Genomic DNA, 17014 nt, shown 5'->3' on the forward strand with positions numbered 1-17014 from the left:
TAATTTTTTTGTATATTTTAATAAATTTTAAGGATTCGTTTGGGAAGTGGATTGACTTTTTAGCTTTTTTAGCTATTTTAGCCTAGGGTTAAAAAGTCTGGTTTGGAAGAACTTTAGGCTTTTTTGGCTTTTTTAACTTTTTTGTGAGAAAAAAAATGTAATGATTATGGATTGAATGTGATATTTTGTCTTATTGGACTAAAAAATTTATTTTATTTTTTGTGGCTAAAATAGTCAAAAGAGTCCCAATTTTTACTTCCCAAACGAATCTAACACAATCCAGAGAGAAAATTATTGGTTGTTCATATTAATCACAAACTCTTATATTTTTTATATTCTTCAATTACTCAATACAAAATCATGAATCTCACTTTTATTATCAATTAAAATATATTTGTAACACTACGTGATTGTATCCAAAAACCAACGAATAGCTTCTCATCCAGAGGAGGGCCCATATGTTGGGTTTGTATACCAATGTTTAAAATTAATTAATGGACAATTCGCTTGGCAGCCATAATATGCTTGCTATTTATTATAAAAAAATAAAAATAAAAATTATTACTTTAATTTATTTTTTTATAAATAATATATACAATAACTTAAAAAATAAACAAAATAAAATATTAAGCATACACACGTGAAGTCTATTCACGAGATACACTTTAGTAGACTGAAAGACTGGTCTCTAAAAAAATGTAGTTAAAATTTAAAGAATCTTTGGCTCTGAACATCATTGGACTACTAATTTGGGACCCATTAATTGGAGTGAAGTGAACCTCCTATATAGAAATCTATATTCTTTTCCCTATATATTATAGAGTTTACATATCTATATAATCCATAAGTTTGAGAAGCAAACAAAATGTTTAGGACATATAGAATGTTAGTTTAATTAATTGATGACATCTTCGACACCACAAAAGCTACTTACTAATCATGCATATATAATTAAGTTGATAAAACAAGTTAGTTAATGGGTTTAGTTTATGCAATGCAACATTAGTTACCATAAAATATGATTTCAAATGGTTCAAAAGCACTTAGTTTATTCATTATGTATTAATTTATTGGTTTGCTTTTTCTTTTTCTTTTTTTATGACTGAATGTTTCATTTAACTTACGCGTAACTCAACTAATTTCGGAACTTATGTAAAAGTCCCCCACTCCATTTGGATCGGGCAAATCTTGGATAGAGCTCGTGAGTATGACCTCAAGGACATAGTACCTAGTGAGAGTTGAACCTAAAATATAAAAGGAATACCTCTTAAGCCTTAAGTTGCACCCACTAAGCCAATCTCTTAGGGCTGGGTTTCTATCCTTGACCACCAAATATGATAGGAAAATGATTTCATATTTTCATTTTAAGCTTTAAGTGCTCGTTAACACTTTAATAAATTGAAAATAATTATACATTTATAATAAAAAATAATACTATATATATATATATATATATCAGTTGATATACCAATTAAATATTGCTGAATTATAATCGTCTCCATTTCATATTTATAATGGAGAGGGTCCTTATGCTCCAACTCATGGAATTGAGTTCATTTTCTAACATCTCCTTTAGATCAGGTTAGAGTAAGAATTTTCAATACCAATACAAACTAATGAATTTTATAATTTTATATGTAAGTAGAAAAAATTGTAAATTTTATTAATTTGTATAATATTTTCAACAATGCTAAGTGTATTTAATTTTTTACACTGTTTTTAAACTCACTCATATGGGGTGCCATGTGAGTGTGTAAATATATATATATATATATAATTTCTCTAATATTTTTACAAAAATAAGTATAAAAAAAATCTTAAACCTTTTATATTTCATACTAAGTGTACGGGGAGCAAATATTCCGGCGAGCCCGTACTCCTTTCTTCCGAGCTCCGTCGATATTCGATCACCTGCGAGCAAGTAATGGTGAGCTACCCGGCGGTGTGTGGCCGGAAAAACCCTCCGACGGTCAAATTAGCACACACCTTAGGATGGATAGAGAGAAGGGAGAGAGTGTTTGAGTGTAAGAAATTCTTACAGAGATGTTCGTGTCTCGCGTATGGGGGGCGCAAACATGCTTATATACCCTCTGCGCCCCATATCCACTCCCAGTCATCTCCTGACACGTGGCTCCGTTATCCCATCTGTCAGCATAAACCATGCAAATCATCACCTAATCTCAACTGCCCGTCATCACAGCTGGAGCTCGGCAGCCGAGCTGCTTTATCCGTTGTTGTGCCGTGCCGTGCTTCATACCCCAGCACTTCAATGGCTAAGACCAAGGAGGACCGGGCTAGGCGGCATCTCGGCAAGGCCTAGCCCGAGGCTCCTCCTAAGGTCGGCCTTCCTGCCGGTCAAACAACTACCTCGGCTAACCACGCCTTTCCGGGCGCCGGTCACTCGGCTTGTCTGGCTTCGACCATCCTCGGACCGAGCATCCTGGTCCGACTGGGCACTGCCTTGCCGAGCAGTTTCTGTACGGTCCGGGGTGGCACACAATCAGTCCAAACTCTGCCCGGCCCAAGTTCTGGCAGCCCATCTCCGGGTGGATAGTTGATCAACTCGGCCCCATGCACCGTTGGGCCTTCAACCTGCTCGGCCGTTACCTCGGCCCAACTCCAGATCATAAATCACCCTCTCAATTGCCCCTTAATTCCGTCCGCGAAAGCGTGACTGGGATTATTCTCTTCGTCCGAGATAACACTTATCCGGTCTCCAAGAGACCAGAAGGCAACCGGACTGGTTAACAAACTGGCCGCAAACTTGCCCGGTTATCCGCCACGGATGACGCCCTCTTCTTCGAAAGTAGCTCGGTTGGCTCTTCGACTTTTTAACCCGTCGCTTCAGTACTGATATTGCCATAAATAGGGACACGTGGCGGGCTGCCATTGGTCATCGGGCAGCCAACCCGCCGTCCGTGCCAGAGTTTTGAATTTTGGCAGCCTTTCGTTCTTTCATATACACGACCTCCTAACGCCATTTCTTCCTACTGCCTTTCTACTACCTGACGATCCAAAGCTCAAGCCATCTCTTCTATCTCGACTGCCATTCTTCGTGCTTGGAAGGACAGCTCGAGCCCTTCACAGGTAAGGTCTTCATTCCTTCTTAAGTTGTTGTTTTCTTATTAATGAAAAAGCCAAATTTTGTCAAGTGTTTGCACGGCAGTAATCAATTCCATCTTCAGCAAAATATCTCGGTATAACTCATCGTTTGAACAACACTTTGTCGACCGGAATCCATAACACGGTCGAAGCATTTCAGCATAACAAAACAAATTCATGAACCGAAATAACCATCTCGGTTGTAACAAAGTTGAACAAATCAACATTTCTAACCGGATTAGATCATCTCGGTTGGGAATCCTAAGTTGGACACAAAACCAACTCTTCCAACCGGAGTACATCATCTCGGTTGGGAATGCGAAGTTGGATAAGACACCAACTCTTCCAACCGGAGTACATCATCTCGGTTAGGAATCCTAAGTTGGATAAGACACCAACTCCTCCAACCGGAGTACATCATCTCGATTAGGAATCCTAAGTTGGACAAGACACCAACTCCTCCAACCGGAGTACATCATCTCGGTTAGGAATCCTAAGTTGGACAATACACCAACTCCTCCAACCGGAGTACATCATCTCGGTTGGGAATGCGAAGTTGGACAAAACACCAACTCTTCCGACCGGAGTACATCATCTCGGTTGGGAATGCGAAGTTGGACAAGACACCAACTCTTCTAACCGGAGTACATCATCTCGGTTAGGAATGCTAAGTTGGACAAGACACCAACTCTTCCAACCGGAGTACATCATCTCGGTTAGGAATGCTAAGTTGGACAAGACACCAACTCTTCCAACCGGAGTACATCATCTCGGTCCGAAACATGAAAACAACAGTCCAAGTGCTAAAGCAATAATTACTTCTATACATTGACAAAAAGAATTACATGCTGTGGTGCAAGCCAAAAAAATTCTTTGCACAAGAAAAGAAAGCAGAAGCTTAAAAATAATACAGTTTCAAGTTGGCCGCATTCCATGGTCGGGGTATTGCTCTTCCCTCTAAATCCTCCAAGTGGTAAGCCCCCTTGCCCGCCAGACCAGTGATCTTGTAGGGTCCTTCCCAATTTGCCCCTAGTTTGCCTTCTCCTGGCATCAGGGTGTTGCCCATAATCTTCCTCAAAACCCAATCACCAACTTTGAACGGTCTGGGGTGCACCGTCTTGTTATACTTCTTTGAGAGCTCCTGTTGGTAGGCGGCCACATGGATGAGGGCCTTCTCCCGACGCTCGTCCACTAGGTCCAGCTCCAAGGCAATAGCCTCGGTGTTCAGCTCGGGCTCAAAACTCTCGCTTCTGAAGGTGGGCATTTCAACTTCCAAGGGTATGACCGCCTCCATGCCGTAAGCCAAAGCAAATGGAGTTTCCCCGGTGGAACGTCGCGGGATTGTTCTGTATGCCCAAAGGACGCTAGGTAATTCCTTAGCCCATTTGCCCTTGGCCTTTTCCAGCCGTTTCTTCAACCCATCCAGTATAGTCTTGTTCGATGCTTCGGCTTGACCATTGGACTGCGGGTAAGCCGGGGTGGAGTTGTAGAATTCTATCTTCAAATCTTCACAAAATCCTCTGAATAGGCGACCGTCAAACTGGGTGCCATTGTCAGAGATCAAAATCTTGGGGACGCCAAACCGTGTGACCACGTTCTGCCAGACAAACGGCTTCACGTCTTTCTCTTTAATGGTTGCCAAGGGCTCAGCTTCAACCCACTTTGTGAAGTAATCTGTGGCTGCGATGAAGAATTTTCAGGTTGCCCGGTGCTGTTGGCAGTGGTCCCACTATATCTAGCCCCCACATGGCGAAGGGCCAAGGACTGGTGAGGGGAAGTAGTTCCCTGGCAGGCTGGTGGATCTGATGGGCAAATTTTTGGCATTTTTCGCACTTGCGGACATATTTTTGTGCGTCGGCCTGCATGCACGGCTACCAGTAACCCTGCGAAATAGCACGGTAGGCCAAGGACCTGCCTCCTATGTGGCTGCCACAAATGCCCTCATGAATTTCGTACAAGAGGGCCTCCACACTATTCGGGTGCACGCACTTTAAATAAGGACCAGTGAAGGACTTCTTATATAACGCGCCAGATGAAGAGAGCCAAAACCGCTCTGACTTCACCCGAATTTTGTGTGCTTCTTTCTTGTCAGTTGGAAGAGTCCGGTCTCTGAGGAACGAGATCAAGGGGTCCATCCAAGAAGGACCGAGCGCAGCGCAGAGTATATCTGTCTGCCCGGCGTGTTCAATGCTGGGCCGCGGAAGAAAGTCAATCAAAAGAGGGTTTGGAAAAGTATTATCCACCATAGACGCGAGACCGGCCAGTTCATCAGCTCGGCTGTTTTCTTCTCGGCCAATCTGTTGGACTCTAATTGCCTCAAACTGCTTGATATGTGCCCTGACCAAAGCTTGGTACTTCGCCATTCTGTCGTCCTTTGCTTCGTAAACCCCAGAGACTTGGTTAACCACAAGCTGGGAATCACTATATACCAGAAGCTCGGCAGCCTTCATTTAAATTGCGCTTTTTAGCCCGGCAAGAAGGGCCTCGTACTCAGCCTCGTTGTTAGATGCCGGGAAGCCAAGCGTGATAGAATGTTCAATGGTCAGGCCATCCGGGGAGATAAGAACGATTCCTAGGCCGGCACCATGGCGGTTGGACGCTCCATCAACAAAAAGCTTCCACATTTCCCCCACAAAAAGCTTCCAGCAGTCGGATGGGTCCTGAGAGTTGCGAAGGGCAATGGGAACACAACTGCTCAGTTGTGCGGTGCCAAGTTTGGTGTTGACCGGTTCGAAGTCCGTGCCCCTTGGTGATTCGACACCGGACTCAGCAAGTTGTTCTGTAATGCTCAAGTCCGTGGGCGAATCATCAGGTTGCGGTGTGAAGCCGGCCGCAAGTTCTAAGCTGTATGGATCCATTCCTTCCCCCTTTGATGATTCGGCACCGAACTCAGCAAGTTGGTTCGGAATGCTCAAGTCCGTAGGCGAATCATCAGGTTCTGAGCGGTGTGGTTCAATTTCTTCCACCCTTGGTGATGCGGGACCGGACAGAGTGGATGGGTTGGTGATACACAACTCCGTCATCGCATCACTGGGTGGTAAAACCGTGCAAACTGAGGAACTACGATGGTGCGCGCTAACTCCGCGACACTACCTCCGTCAACTGGTTGTACCTCGGTTGGCTTTGCGTGCATCTCATCATCTGCCTCGGTAATGTCGACCAGGCATACCGGATGAGCGCCAGGTGAGAACTCGGCGACAAAATCTGCAAGGGTCTGGGCCTTGATAGCGGTGCGCGGCTGGAACTTCACATCAAACTGTCCCAACTCGACTGCCCATTTAAGAATTCGGCCTGAAAAGTCCGCGCGTTCAAACAAAGCCTTGAGGGGAAACTCAGTCAGTACAATGATGGTATGAGCGTGGAAATAGTGCGCCAATTTTCTTGAAGCCATCATCAAGGCCAGGGCAAGCTTCTCCAACGGCAAGTATTTCGACTCTGCCGGTAACAAAGTTTTGCTGACATAAAAAATTGGAAGGTGCTTGATTCCTTCAGCCCGGACTAGCACCGCACTGACTGCGTGCTGAGAGACGGCAAGGTAAAGGTAGAGTTCCTCACCCGGCTCTGGTGTAACCAACAGCGGCAGAGAAGACAAATAGTCCTTGAGCTCGGCCAAAGCTCGGTCACACTCGTCATCCCATGAGAACTTTGACTTCAATGCTTGAAAGAAAGGGCGGCAGCGATCTGATGACCGGCTTATAAATCGATTAAGCGCGGCGGCCATACCGGCCAGATGCTGCACGTCCTTAGCCGAGCTGGGCTGCTTCAACTCTTGCACGGCTCTGATCTAAGTAGGGTCTGCTTCGATGCCTCGGTTTGTGACTAGGAATCCCAAAAATTTTCCGAATCCCACGCCGAAGGCACACTTTGAGGCGTTCAAGCGCAGCTTGTGCTTCTTTAGAATGGCAAACATCTCGGCTAAGTCGGACAAATGATCTGCCTCATGTCGGCTTTTTACCACCATATCATCGATATAAGCCTCCATTGTCCGGCCAAGCAGAGGAGCGAACATTTTGGTCACCATCCTCTGAAAAGTTGCCCCGGCGTTCTTCAAGCCAAAAGGCATGACTCGGTAGCAGAAGAGTCCCCTAGGAGTTGTGAAAGAGGTGATTTCTCGGTCAGGCCCATGCATGGCGATCTGGTGATAGCCGCGGTACGCATCCAAGAAACTGAGCCTATTGTGTCCAGCCGTCAAGTCCACTAGCTGGTCAATGAGCGGCAAAGGGAAGCTGTCTTTGGGACAAGTTCGGTTGACTGTCTTGTAGTCGACACAAACTCGCCACTTCCCATTCTTCTTAGGCACCACTACTGTGTTGGAGATCCACCATGGATAGTGCACTTCCTGAATTGCTCGTGCCTCAAGCAGGTTCTTTACCTCCTCAGCAACTACCTCGGCGTGATGCAACGCCGATCTCCTTGTTCGCTGGATGACTGGCTTTGCTCAAGGGAAGACATTGAGGTGATGGCAGATAAAACTTGGGTCGAGGCCAGGCATGTCGTAAGGCGACCATGCAAAGACTTCGATATTCGCCATCAAAAACTCAATCATCTCGGTCCTCTCTATGGCCGTGAGACTTGAACCGAGCAAGAAGAATTTGTCCGGCTACTCAGTATAAATCCGTACTTCAACCAATTCCTCAACAACCTTATCTTCGGCCCTGGTGCCCACATCATCCAAGACACCCTGGTCCTCCGGTCCCTCAATCATTTGAACGAATCCTTTGGCCGTCCGGCTTCCGTTGACCGCCACGAAGCACTGCTTGGACATGACCTGATCGCCCTAAATTTCCTTGATTGCCCCCATAGCCGAGGGGAATCTCATTACTTGGTGAAAAGTTGATGCCACGGCTTGCATGGCGTGTAACCATCCCCTTCCAAGGATAAGGTTGTACGTCGAAGGCACTTGCAGCACCCAAAACTCAACTTGTTTGACCACGGATTCCGCTTTGACCGGCAGGATAATCTTTCCCAAAGGCCACTCTGGTTGCGAGTTGAATCCAACTAGTGGCGAAGTTGCCGGAGCTAAGTCTGTCTCCCGGAGTTTAAGCTGTTTGAATGCATCATAGTACATGATCTCGACCGAGCTTCCCTGATCGATCAAGATCCGCTTAACATCAAAGTCCTTGACGCGTAGTGTTACTACTAGGGCATCGTTGTGCGGCGTCTGGATACGCTCTAGATCCCTTGAGGTGAAACTAATCACGTCTTTTTCTTCTGTCTTCCCCCTTTTGATGGCGGGTTGTACCGACAAAACTTCCCTCATATGCTCTGCCTTTTTTATCATGCCCCGAAGTTCACAAACTCGCTCCGGTTCCACGATGCCGTGGATGACATTAACAACTCCTTGTGGCGGTGCGTCTCGGTCATCCTGTCCTCTGGGATCGACCGGAGCCTGATTCGGCTTTACTCCGCCATCAATGTAAAGGTCTAGATGCTCGGCCGCAACCAGCTCTTCCAAGTGCTGGCGCAATGGAAAGCAATCCTCTATTCGGTGACCTCTTTCCCGGTGGAATGTGCAGCGATACCGCAGATTGTAGCCCTTCTGTCCATCGCCCAACTTAGCAGGAAACCGGACATACTCCTCGTCTCGGATTTCACTAAGTATGCGATAAATTGGAATCTTGAAGACTCTGGTGATGCCGGTCCTCGCCTTCATCATTCGGTTTGCGTCTGCTATGTCATCTCGAGGGTAATCATCCCGGTCATTCCAACGTCCTCTGCCCTGGTTTTTTCGGTTCGAACCACGGTCCGATTCCTCTGCTCGGTCACTTGAGCGGCTGGACTCCTGCCCGACTGCGTGCACTTTGCCTGCTGTCTTCTTGTCTGTTGCAACCGGAGTGACCTTCACGGTAGAAGCTGATGCGTCATCCTCTACTCGGATGTGCTCATTGATGCGCTGCATGAGCTGGCCCATGGAGGTCGGCTGGTGCATGGTAAGCGAGTCCCGCAGTTTATGTCCAACCGGGAGACCATGCTTATACTGCGTGATTGCCAGGTTGACCGGGCAGTCCAAGATCTCGTTGAAGGTTTCCCAGTACCTTGAGTTGTATACCTTCAGTGTGTCGCTCGGTTCCATCTTGACACTTAGCAAATGATCGACTTCCTTTGGTGTCTTTGTGATGGTTTTGAAGCGTGTAACAAATGCCTCGGCCAACTGATGCCACCGTTGTATGCTCCCTTCCGGCAACCTCTCGAACCACTTTAAGCCCAGCTCGCCTAAACTGAACGGGAAGATAAGGCACATAAGCCCGTCATTGCGCCTATGTCCGGCCATGACCTGTCGGAAGTGGCTCACATGCATGTACGGATCGGTCTTTCCGTCGTAAAGTGTGAACTTAGGCTGGTGGAAGCCTGCCGGAAGTGGTGTTGTTTCTATATCTAGGGAGAAGGGGGTGGCACTCAGCCTGGCCAAGTCCGTATCTTCAAAGAGTGGCACTGCTTGGCGGGGTGGAGGCATTCCGACCTCCTCGCTGGCATGAACCCCATAAGATAACCGTTGGAACGCCGGTATCCTCTGAGCTTCGCGCCGGCGAGCCCGCTCCTTTAGGACTGCCCGCAAATCCTCCGAATGCGCGGAGAAAGAGTACCTCGACGTCGTCTCCGGACGTGAGGGTTTGTAGGTGCTGTCCTGCGCGCTTGACTTCTCCGCACCTGCGTCGGAATCACCAACCTGGTAACTTCTGATAATAGATATGGACTGAGTGCGTCGCTGACTCTGTCCGCCTGAACGGCGGGAGGGGGTGCGCTCACTGTGGTCTCCCACTCCAGCTACACCTTTCCCTTTGACATGCCGCTTGAGATCTTCCATCTCCGCCGCCATTCGCCGGATGACAGCATCTTGATCCCTCAACTTGCTTTCCAATCGCCTGGCGTGCGAGTCTCTCCTCCGCCGGTGACCGTCTGGACTCCGTGAATGTCCGTGACTTCGTCCGCGCTTGTCCCGCGCGTCTCCAGACTGTCCGCTAGTGGGCGTTCCCAATTCAGCCATTAGGTGGACAGCAGGAGGTCCCTCTCTCCTTCGAGTATACTCAGGGGTGGCTCCGTCGATGGCGGACAACGGAAACTCGTCGTTGTTCGCCATGGATGGCGATCAGATGAACCTGGAAGACAAGGTTTTGTCTGTCAAGCTTCCCACAGACGGCGCCAATTGTACGGGGAGCAAATATTCCGGCGAGCTCGTACTCCTTTCTTCCGAGCTCCGTCGATATCCGATCACCTGCGAGCAAGTAACGGTGAGCTACCCGGCGGTGTGTGGCCGGAAAAACCCTCCGACGGTCAAATTAGCACATAAAGAGAAGGGAGAGAGTGTTTGAGTGTAAGAAATTCTTACAGAGATGTTCGTGTCTCGCGTATGGGGGGCGCAGACATGCTTATATACCCTCTGCGCCCCATATCCACTCCCAGTCATCTCCTGACACGTGGCTCCGCTATCCCATCTGTCAGCATAAACCATGCCAATCATCACCTAATCTCAACTGCCCGTCATCACAGCTGGAACTCGGCAGCCGAGCTGCTTTATCCGTTGTTGTGCCGTGCCGTGCTTCATACCCCAGCACTTCAATGGCTAAGACCAAGGAGGACCGGGCTAGGCGGCATCTCGGCAAGGCCTAGCCCGAGGCTCCTCCTAAGGTCGGCCTTCCTGCCGGTCAAACAACTACCTCGGCTGACCACGCCTTTCCGGGTGCCGGTCACTCGGCCTGTCTGGCTTCGACCATCCTCGGACCGAGCATCCTGGTCCGACCGGGCACTGCCTTGCCGAGCAGTTTCTGTACGGTCCGGGGTGGCACACACTCAGTCCAAACTTTGCCCGGCCCAAGTTCTGGCAGCCCATCTCCAGGCGGATAGTTGATCAACTCGGCCCCATGCACCGTTGGGCCTTCAACCTGCTCGGCCGTTACCTCGGCCCAACTCCAGATCATAAATCACCCTCTCACTAAGAGTGAACATGAGTCAAATTGGTAATTTTAAAATTTTGAACTCATAACCAAATTACTCATCTCATATGGAACGAATGAAACCCAACTCAAGTAAGGGCTAGTTTGGCATGTACTAAATAAGCCAAAAAGTCAAAAAGTCACTATCTTATTTAAGTTCATCATCTTATTTAAATCAGATCACCTCTCTAACACATCACATCAAACCCAACCCAAACCCAACCCAAACCCACCAATAAGTCAAAAAGTGCACTTTTTTAGGACATCCCAAACCAACCCTAAGTCAAGTTAGTTTGCAATAGAATCACAATTTCATCTTAATTTTTTAAAAATATTTTTTTATCGCACATTTAACCATATGCAAATTTTAGTTATATATATAGTTGGTTCTCCAAGTGAGTTGACTTAACCTTACTCTTAAGTTCTCTCTTATTTATTTATTTTTACCATAAATAAAGAAAAAAAATAAAAATAAAAATCTTGATATAAAAAAAGTAATTATAAATATATATTAAACTACTTTTAAAATATACAACAATATTTAAAAACTCTGATTTTTTTTAATCAATTCTTCAAAGAGTAATTTTACATAATTTCATTTTTTATATCATTTTTTTTTAAATTCAGAGACACAAATAGTACCCATATATTAATAAATAACATAGTACTTACTATTTTTGTTTAGAAATTAAAAATATATACAATAAAAAAGTAGTAGGCTTATCAATATAAAAAATTATGTTGATTAAATCACATTTCTTATACATATAAAAAAAAAATATATGAGCAGCTATATGATTTTGAAAATATGTTTGTCTATTTTTTTCATATAAATATAAAGGGCAAATTACACTAACGGTCCCTATAGTATGGGACTTGTGTCACTTTAGACTCTGACTTTTCAATTGTGACACATTTGACCCAGAATTTTAAATCTTGTTTCAAATAAGGAAAATTGAATATACTATTGCTTAATTTGAAGGATAAAATTGTTAATTTTATAAAATATAAACTAATTTGATAAAAATAAATGTCAAAAAAATATTTTTGAATATTTAAAAATTATTTCTACCTACTAAAGATAAAATTATGTAAAATTAATAAATCTTTTAGACATTTATATATTTATTTATATCAAATTAATTTTTACTATGTGTTTGGATGATAATCATGTAATGGGTAGTTTTTATTTTCATTAAATTAGTTTCTATTTTTTCAAAATTCAAATATGGCGACAACTTTAATATAATTATTAAACCAATCCATTAAATCAAAAATTCAAAACTAAAAATATTTCATATATTAAATATATCGATTACACATTATAATCCTAGCAACCACCAATTACATGGTCATTATTCAAACACATAATAAAAATTAATTTTGTAAAATAAATAATTAAATAAATGTGTAAAAAATTTCTCAATTTTATATGATTTTATCTTTGATGGGTAGAAATAATTTTTAAAAATATTTTTTGACATTTATTTTTGTCAAATTAGTTTATATTTTATTAAATTGACGATTTTGCTCTTGAAATTAAGCAATGGTATCTTCAATTGTCCTTATTTGGAACAAGATTCAAAATTCAAGATCAAATGTGTCACAATTGAAAAGTCAGGGACCAAACTGACACGAACACCAAATTATAGGGACTGTTAGTAGAATTTACCCAAATATAAATTAACTACGTAACTAATAAATCTAGTCAATTTCAGTTCTACAATTTGAGAAATACAACAGTGACACTCGGGGCCAGCCCTGACTTGGTAGATGCCTAAAGTGAACTCAGAAGGTGAGATCCCGACTCTCATACATATTTTAAAATATATATTAGTGAAATAGTAACAATCTTCAATTCATTGTAATTTTTGCTTGTACTTTCTATAAATTTGTTGCATATAGTGCACATAATTATTCACGTAAATCATAATTATTAAGATAAATTTTAAATATTTTCGATTGCTAATACTATTAATTTATTTATATTTTTCCTTGATGTAGTGAATTAAATTATAAAATTTGATTAATTTCAACTTAAAAAAATTATTTCTTCAAAAACAATTGTAACTCGTATAGTCAAACAATATTCTATAAATAATTCATACATTTGGCATTATTTTTAAATAATTCACCAATTGTTTGTTTAAACTTTCATTTTTAAACTACTAATACTATAATGTAGTATTTGATTTACTAAAATTAAATTAAATTTAATAGTGAATGATAATTTATGTGTAATATCTTTTAATAAATCAAATTTAAAAATAGACATTATGATAGAATAATTACTTTATTTAATTTAATTGTAATAAATCAGACATTACTTAAAATCAAAATTATTAACAAAAATATAACTTAAAATTAAAATTATTTTAAAATTCTATTTTTTAGACAATTTGAGAATCCGAGATGCACGCTTTACCTGAGGACGGGGGACCCTGGTGAAATAATAATAATTTATATAGGGAGACCACCGCTCGCTTGTGTCACCACATGTGACAGCGGAATGGTGGTGGTGGTTGTCACGGTGTGCCCAATCATTTTACTTTGCCAATTTTACCACCTACTAATAGATTCGTTTCCGATCGTAGTGAGGAGGACCCATACATGCATATCATATCACATTTACGGCAAAGAAAAAAGGTCACAAAGCATCACTGCTCATCATCACAAAAGCACCACTCATCATCGAAAAATTAGTGGTTTGTACGACGTATCACCTCATTATATTTTTGACAAATTATAAATTAATCAAAAATGTTTGAGACCCTCTTTCCCTCCCACCCCCTTTGACCCCCTTTTCCTCTCATTGGCTAGTTTTTCTTTTCTATTTTTTTTTTTTTCCTTCTCCTCCAATCACCACCCGCCACGTGTGTGTGGGGATAGTGGGGGTGGTGATTGGAGGGGTCTCTATCAATGCTCAAAATTAATATATTCTTTTTATATTTTTCAATCACTGAAATTGTGAGTTTCATCTTCTTTATCAATCATAATATATATGAAAGATTACGTGACGCGATCCTGAATCAACCAATAACTGCTTCCTCATCATCCGTATTTACTACTATTCATTTTAGCATAATATTAGAGATATTAAATTTTTTACTAAATAAATAATCAAATATATCAAATGGCATGGAGTCTATACTTTTGTGAACTCTACACTCATATAAGAAATTTAGGAGTGTTCTGAAAAGTTGATAAAAAGTTAATTTTTTAACTTTTTTAATCTATTTTATCTTTTTATAAATAAAAAATATAAAAAGTGATTTAACTCAAAATAGATAAAAAAGTAAAAATTTACTTTTTACCTTCTTCTGAAAAAAAAAAAAAAAAAACCCCTCAATCACTCATTTAGGAGAAAATTTAACACTTCTAACATTTTCCTTCCTCATAAGTTAGTGCACAGTGGACTTACCCGGTTGAAGACCATGAAGCCCAGGTCCAAGTCCACGCCGTCGACGGTGACCGTCCTCGCATGGCCGCCCAAGTATTCCTCCTTCTCGTACACCACCACCTCCACTCCCCCCTTGGCCAGCTCCGTCGCCGCCGCCATCCCGCTTATTCCGGCCCCCACCACCGCCACTCTCATCTTCGCCGACATTCCTCCCTTTCTCTCCATTTTTCAAATTCCTTCAAATTCGCCTAGGCTCTGCAATTTGAACAAGGATTGACTTTGAGGAAATATAGATCCATTACTGAACAAAGTATTGTAGTACTCTAATTACAAAAGCAGGAGGAGAAAGACATTTGTGGATACTATAGTTGAATTTGAAAATGCAGTGAAAAAGCAAATCAAAGAAAGCAATAATATTACACATAGTATAAGGAATTTCATGAACATGTTTGATTATTCTTGTTAAACAGAGTCATTTTTGTGTCACTTTCAGGAACTTATGTCCTCACAAATCCAATCCTTTCATATATCTATCTATATATATAAACATGTTAATTTACTGAAATTCGGGTTTAGCTCTCTGTCCTGCAAATTTCATTCATTCCGTATGAGAGAGAGAGAGATGGTTCGTTACCTAGTAGCACTGTGTTTCTGCAGATCAAAGGCTTAAGCGAACGACCGACATTGATTGGATTCACAATACCGATTCCACATCAATCTCTCTCTCTCTCTCTCTCTCTCTCTCTCCTGCTTTGCTGGTACTACTCTATTTCTCTCTTCAATATGTGAATCTTATCACTCTGTAAAAAAAAGGAATGGAGCAACAAACAGATAATTTGGACTTGTTTGGTTTGTGTTTGTAAAGTAATTTTTGAGATAAAAAATACAAAAATTTGTTTGGTTTATTTTTTTTTCAAAAATAGTTTTGGAAAATTATTTTGGAGAGAAAGTTTTAAAAAAAATGATTAATTTGATGTGTATGAGAGAGAGAATGATTTTGAAAAGAAACAAACCAAACAAAATTTTGAAATTTTTTTAAAAAAAATTTATTTGGTTTGATTACTCTTGAAAATTTATTTGTAGAGAATTTTTTCCAAAAAATTTTCGCAAAAACAAACCAACACCTAAAAAAAATAATGCAGATTTGTCTGACGCCAAATTAAAAAAATACAAAAAGACTTTCAGAAATAGGGATGGGGAACTGAGAGCATCCCAACAGACACGTTATTATCAATCGTTAGTAACGATTACTAATGTATCATGTGTGCTAGGGATTTAAAATAATTATTTATGATTATATTAAATAGGTATGGCTTCTGTTCAGTTCGGGATCAGACTGGACTGGACCGTACTGTTAGATTCGTAGGAGTTCACCACGAGTCCTGTTTTGATAATTTGAACCGTTCAATGTCTAGAACTCGTCGAGTACTATATGCCTGTAAAAAATCATGTTGATCGGATATCGATAGCTATATGATCAAATCAGTTTCGTATTAAAAAAATTGGACGGTGAACAAATTAACAGTTGACAAAAAACTGTTTTGATCACATAGTTATCGATATCCGATCCACGTGATTTTTTACAAGCATATAGTACTCGACGATTTCTACACATTGAAACGGTTCAGATTATCAAAACAAGACTCGTGGTGAGCCTCTACGGGCCCAACAGCACGGTCCGGAGAAGCCATACCCATATTAAATATATTTTGAAATTGTTAGTATAAAATTTACATAATTGTGAAAGAGAATATTGACATTTCATAATTTGAAGTAATAAATATAAAAATTAATTACATTTATTTGAAATTTATTAAATAAATAAAATATATTATAATTAAAATCTCAATTGGTATGAGTCTTCTATCTGCATTCCTGCATTGACAACATTGCAGTTAGTATTGTAATCGATGAATAACACATATATGATGCATTTATAAAATGTTATAAAATAAAAATATTATACTTATGTATTATTTATATATATATATTTATATATTTTACCTTCTAAAAAGTATAGACATTTTTTAGATCAATCTATATTTAATACAAATGTTACGTACAATGCACAATCTACTTGACGTAGCATTGTTAGTACAAGTATGATAAATACATTGGCATAGTCTTAACATAACACAATATATTCTTTAATCATTCTAACTTCATTACCTGTAAAAATTTTGAATTATGAGACAGGAATAAGTGATTTGGAATAAGTGATTTGTAATAAGTTTTATAATTTTGTACCTTTGATCTTATATCTATATTATATATTAAGGAAAATAGAGTTTCTAATAAGAAAACTCTTGTGAAGCTCAAAACCCTCATATTATTTTTCTAGAATTCTTATTTTTTAAATAATTAAAATCGTTCTATTGGCTAACTTTTGTTGAATTGCCTTAATTTACACATTTCAAAAGGAAAGTTAATTGATCAATTTAAAGTTAATTAATTAGTTTTAAAATTAAAAAAAATCTTATTATATCTTGATTTACACATGTCAAAATGAAAGTTAATTAATCCATTTAGAAATTTGAAAAGGAAAGTTAACTAATTAGTTTTAAAAAAAAAATTTAAAAAT

At 40.9% G+C, this 17014-nt stretch overlaps 1 protein-coding gene across 2 annotated transcripts in view; it reads right to left on the reverse strand.

The window, feature by feature from the left end:
- LOC145793052 (uncharacterized) overlaps positions 1-15616 on the reverse strand; it is a 31631-nt gene extending 16015 nt beyond the window's left edge. Inside the window, exons 1-2 of one of the 2 annotated variants that reach the window (XR_014333554.1) lie at positions 15068-15213; positions 14455-14688 (exon numbers count right to left, since the gene is read on the reverse strand). Coding sequence is in view for 1 of the 2 variants with exons in the window: in XM_082875443.1 (XP_082731569.1) it covers positions 14455-14658 (204 nt within the window). In the remaining variant the exon portion in view is untranslated. Of the gene's footprint in view, positions 1-14454; positions 14689-15067 lie in introns of both variants that reach the window. The other variant, XM_082875443.1, reaches the window with a different exon arrangement.
- Between the last annotated feature and the right edge of the window lie 1398 nt (positions 15617-17014).

Source organism: Camellia sinensis, chromosome 6, assembly GCF_055761805.1.
Source record: "Camellia sinensis isolate YWXY chromosome 6, ASM5576180v1, whole genome shotgun sequence".
Classification (NCBI taxonomy): domain Eukaryota; kingdom Viridiplantae; phylum Streptophyta; class Magnoliopsida; order Ericales; family Theaceae; genus Camellia; species Camellia sinensis.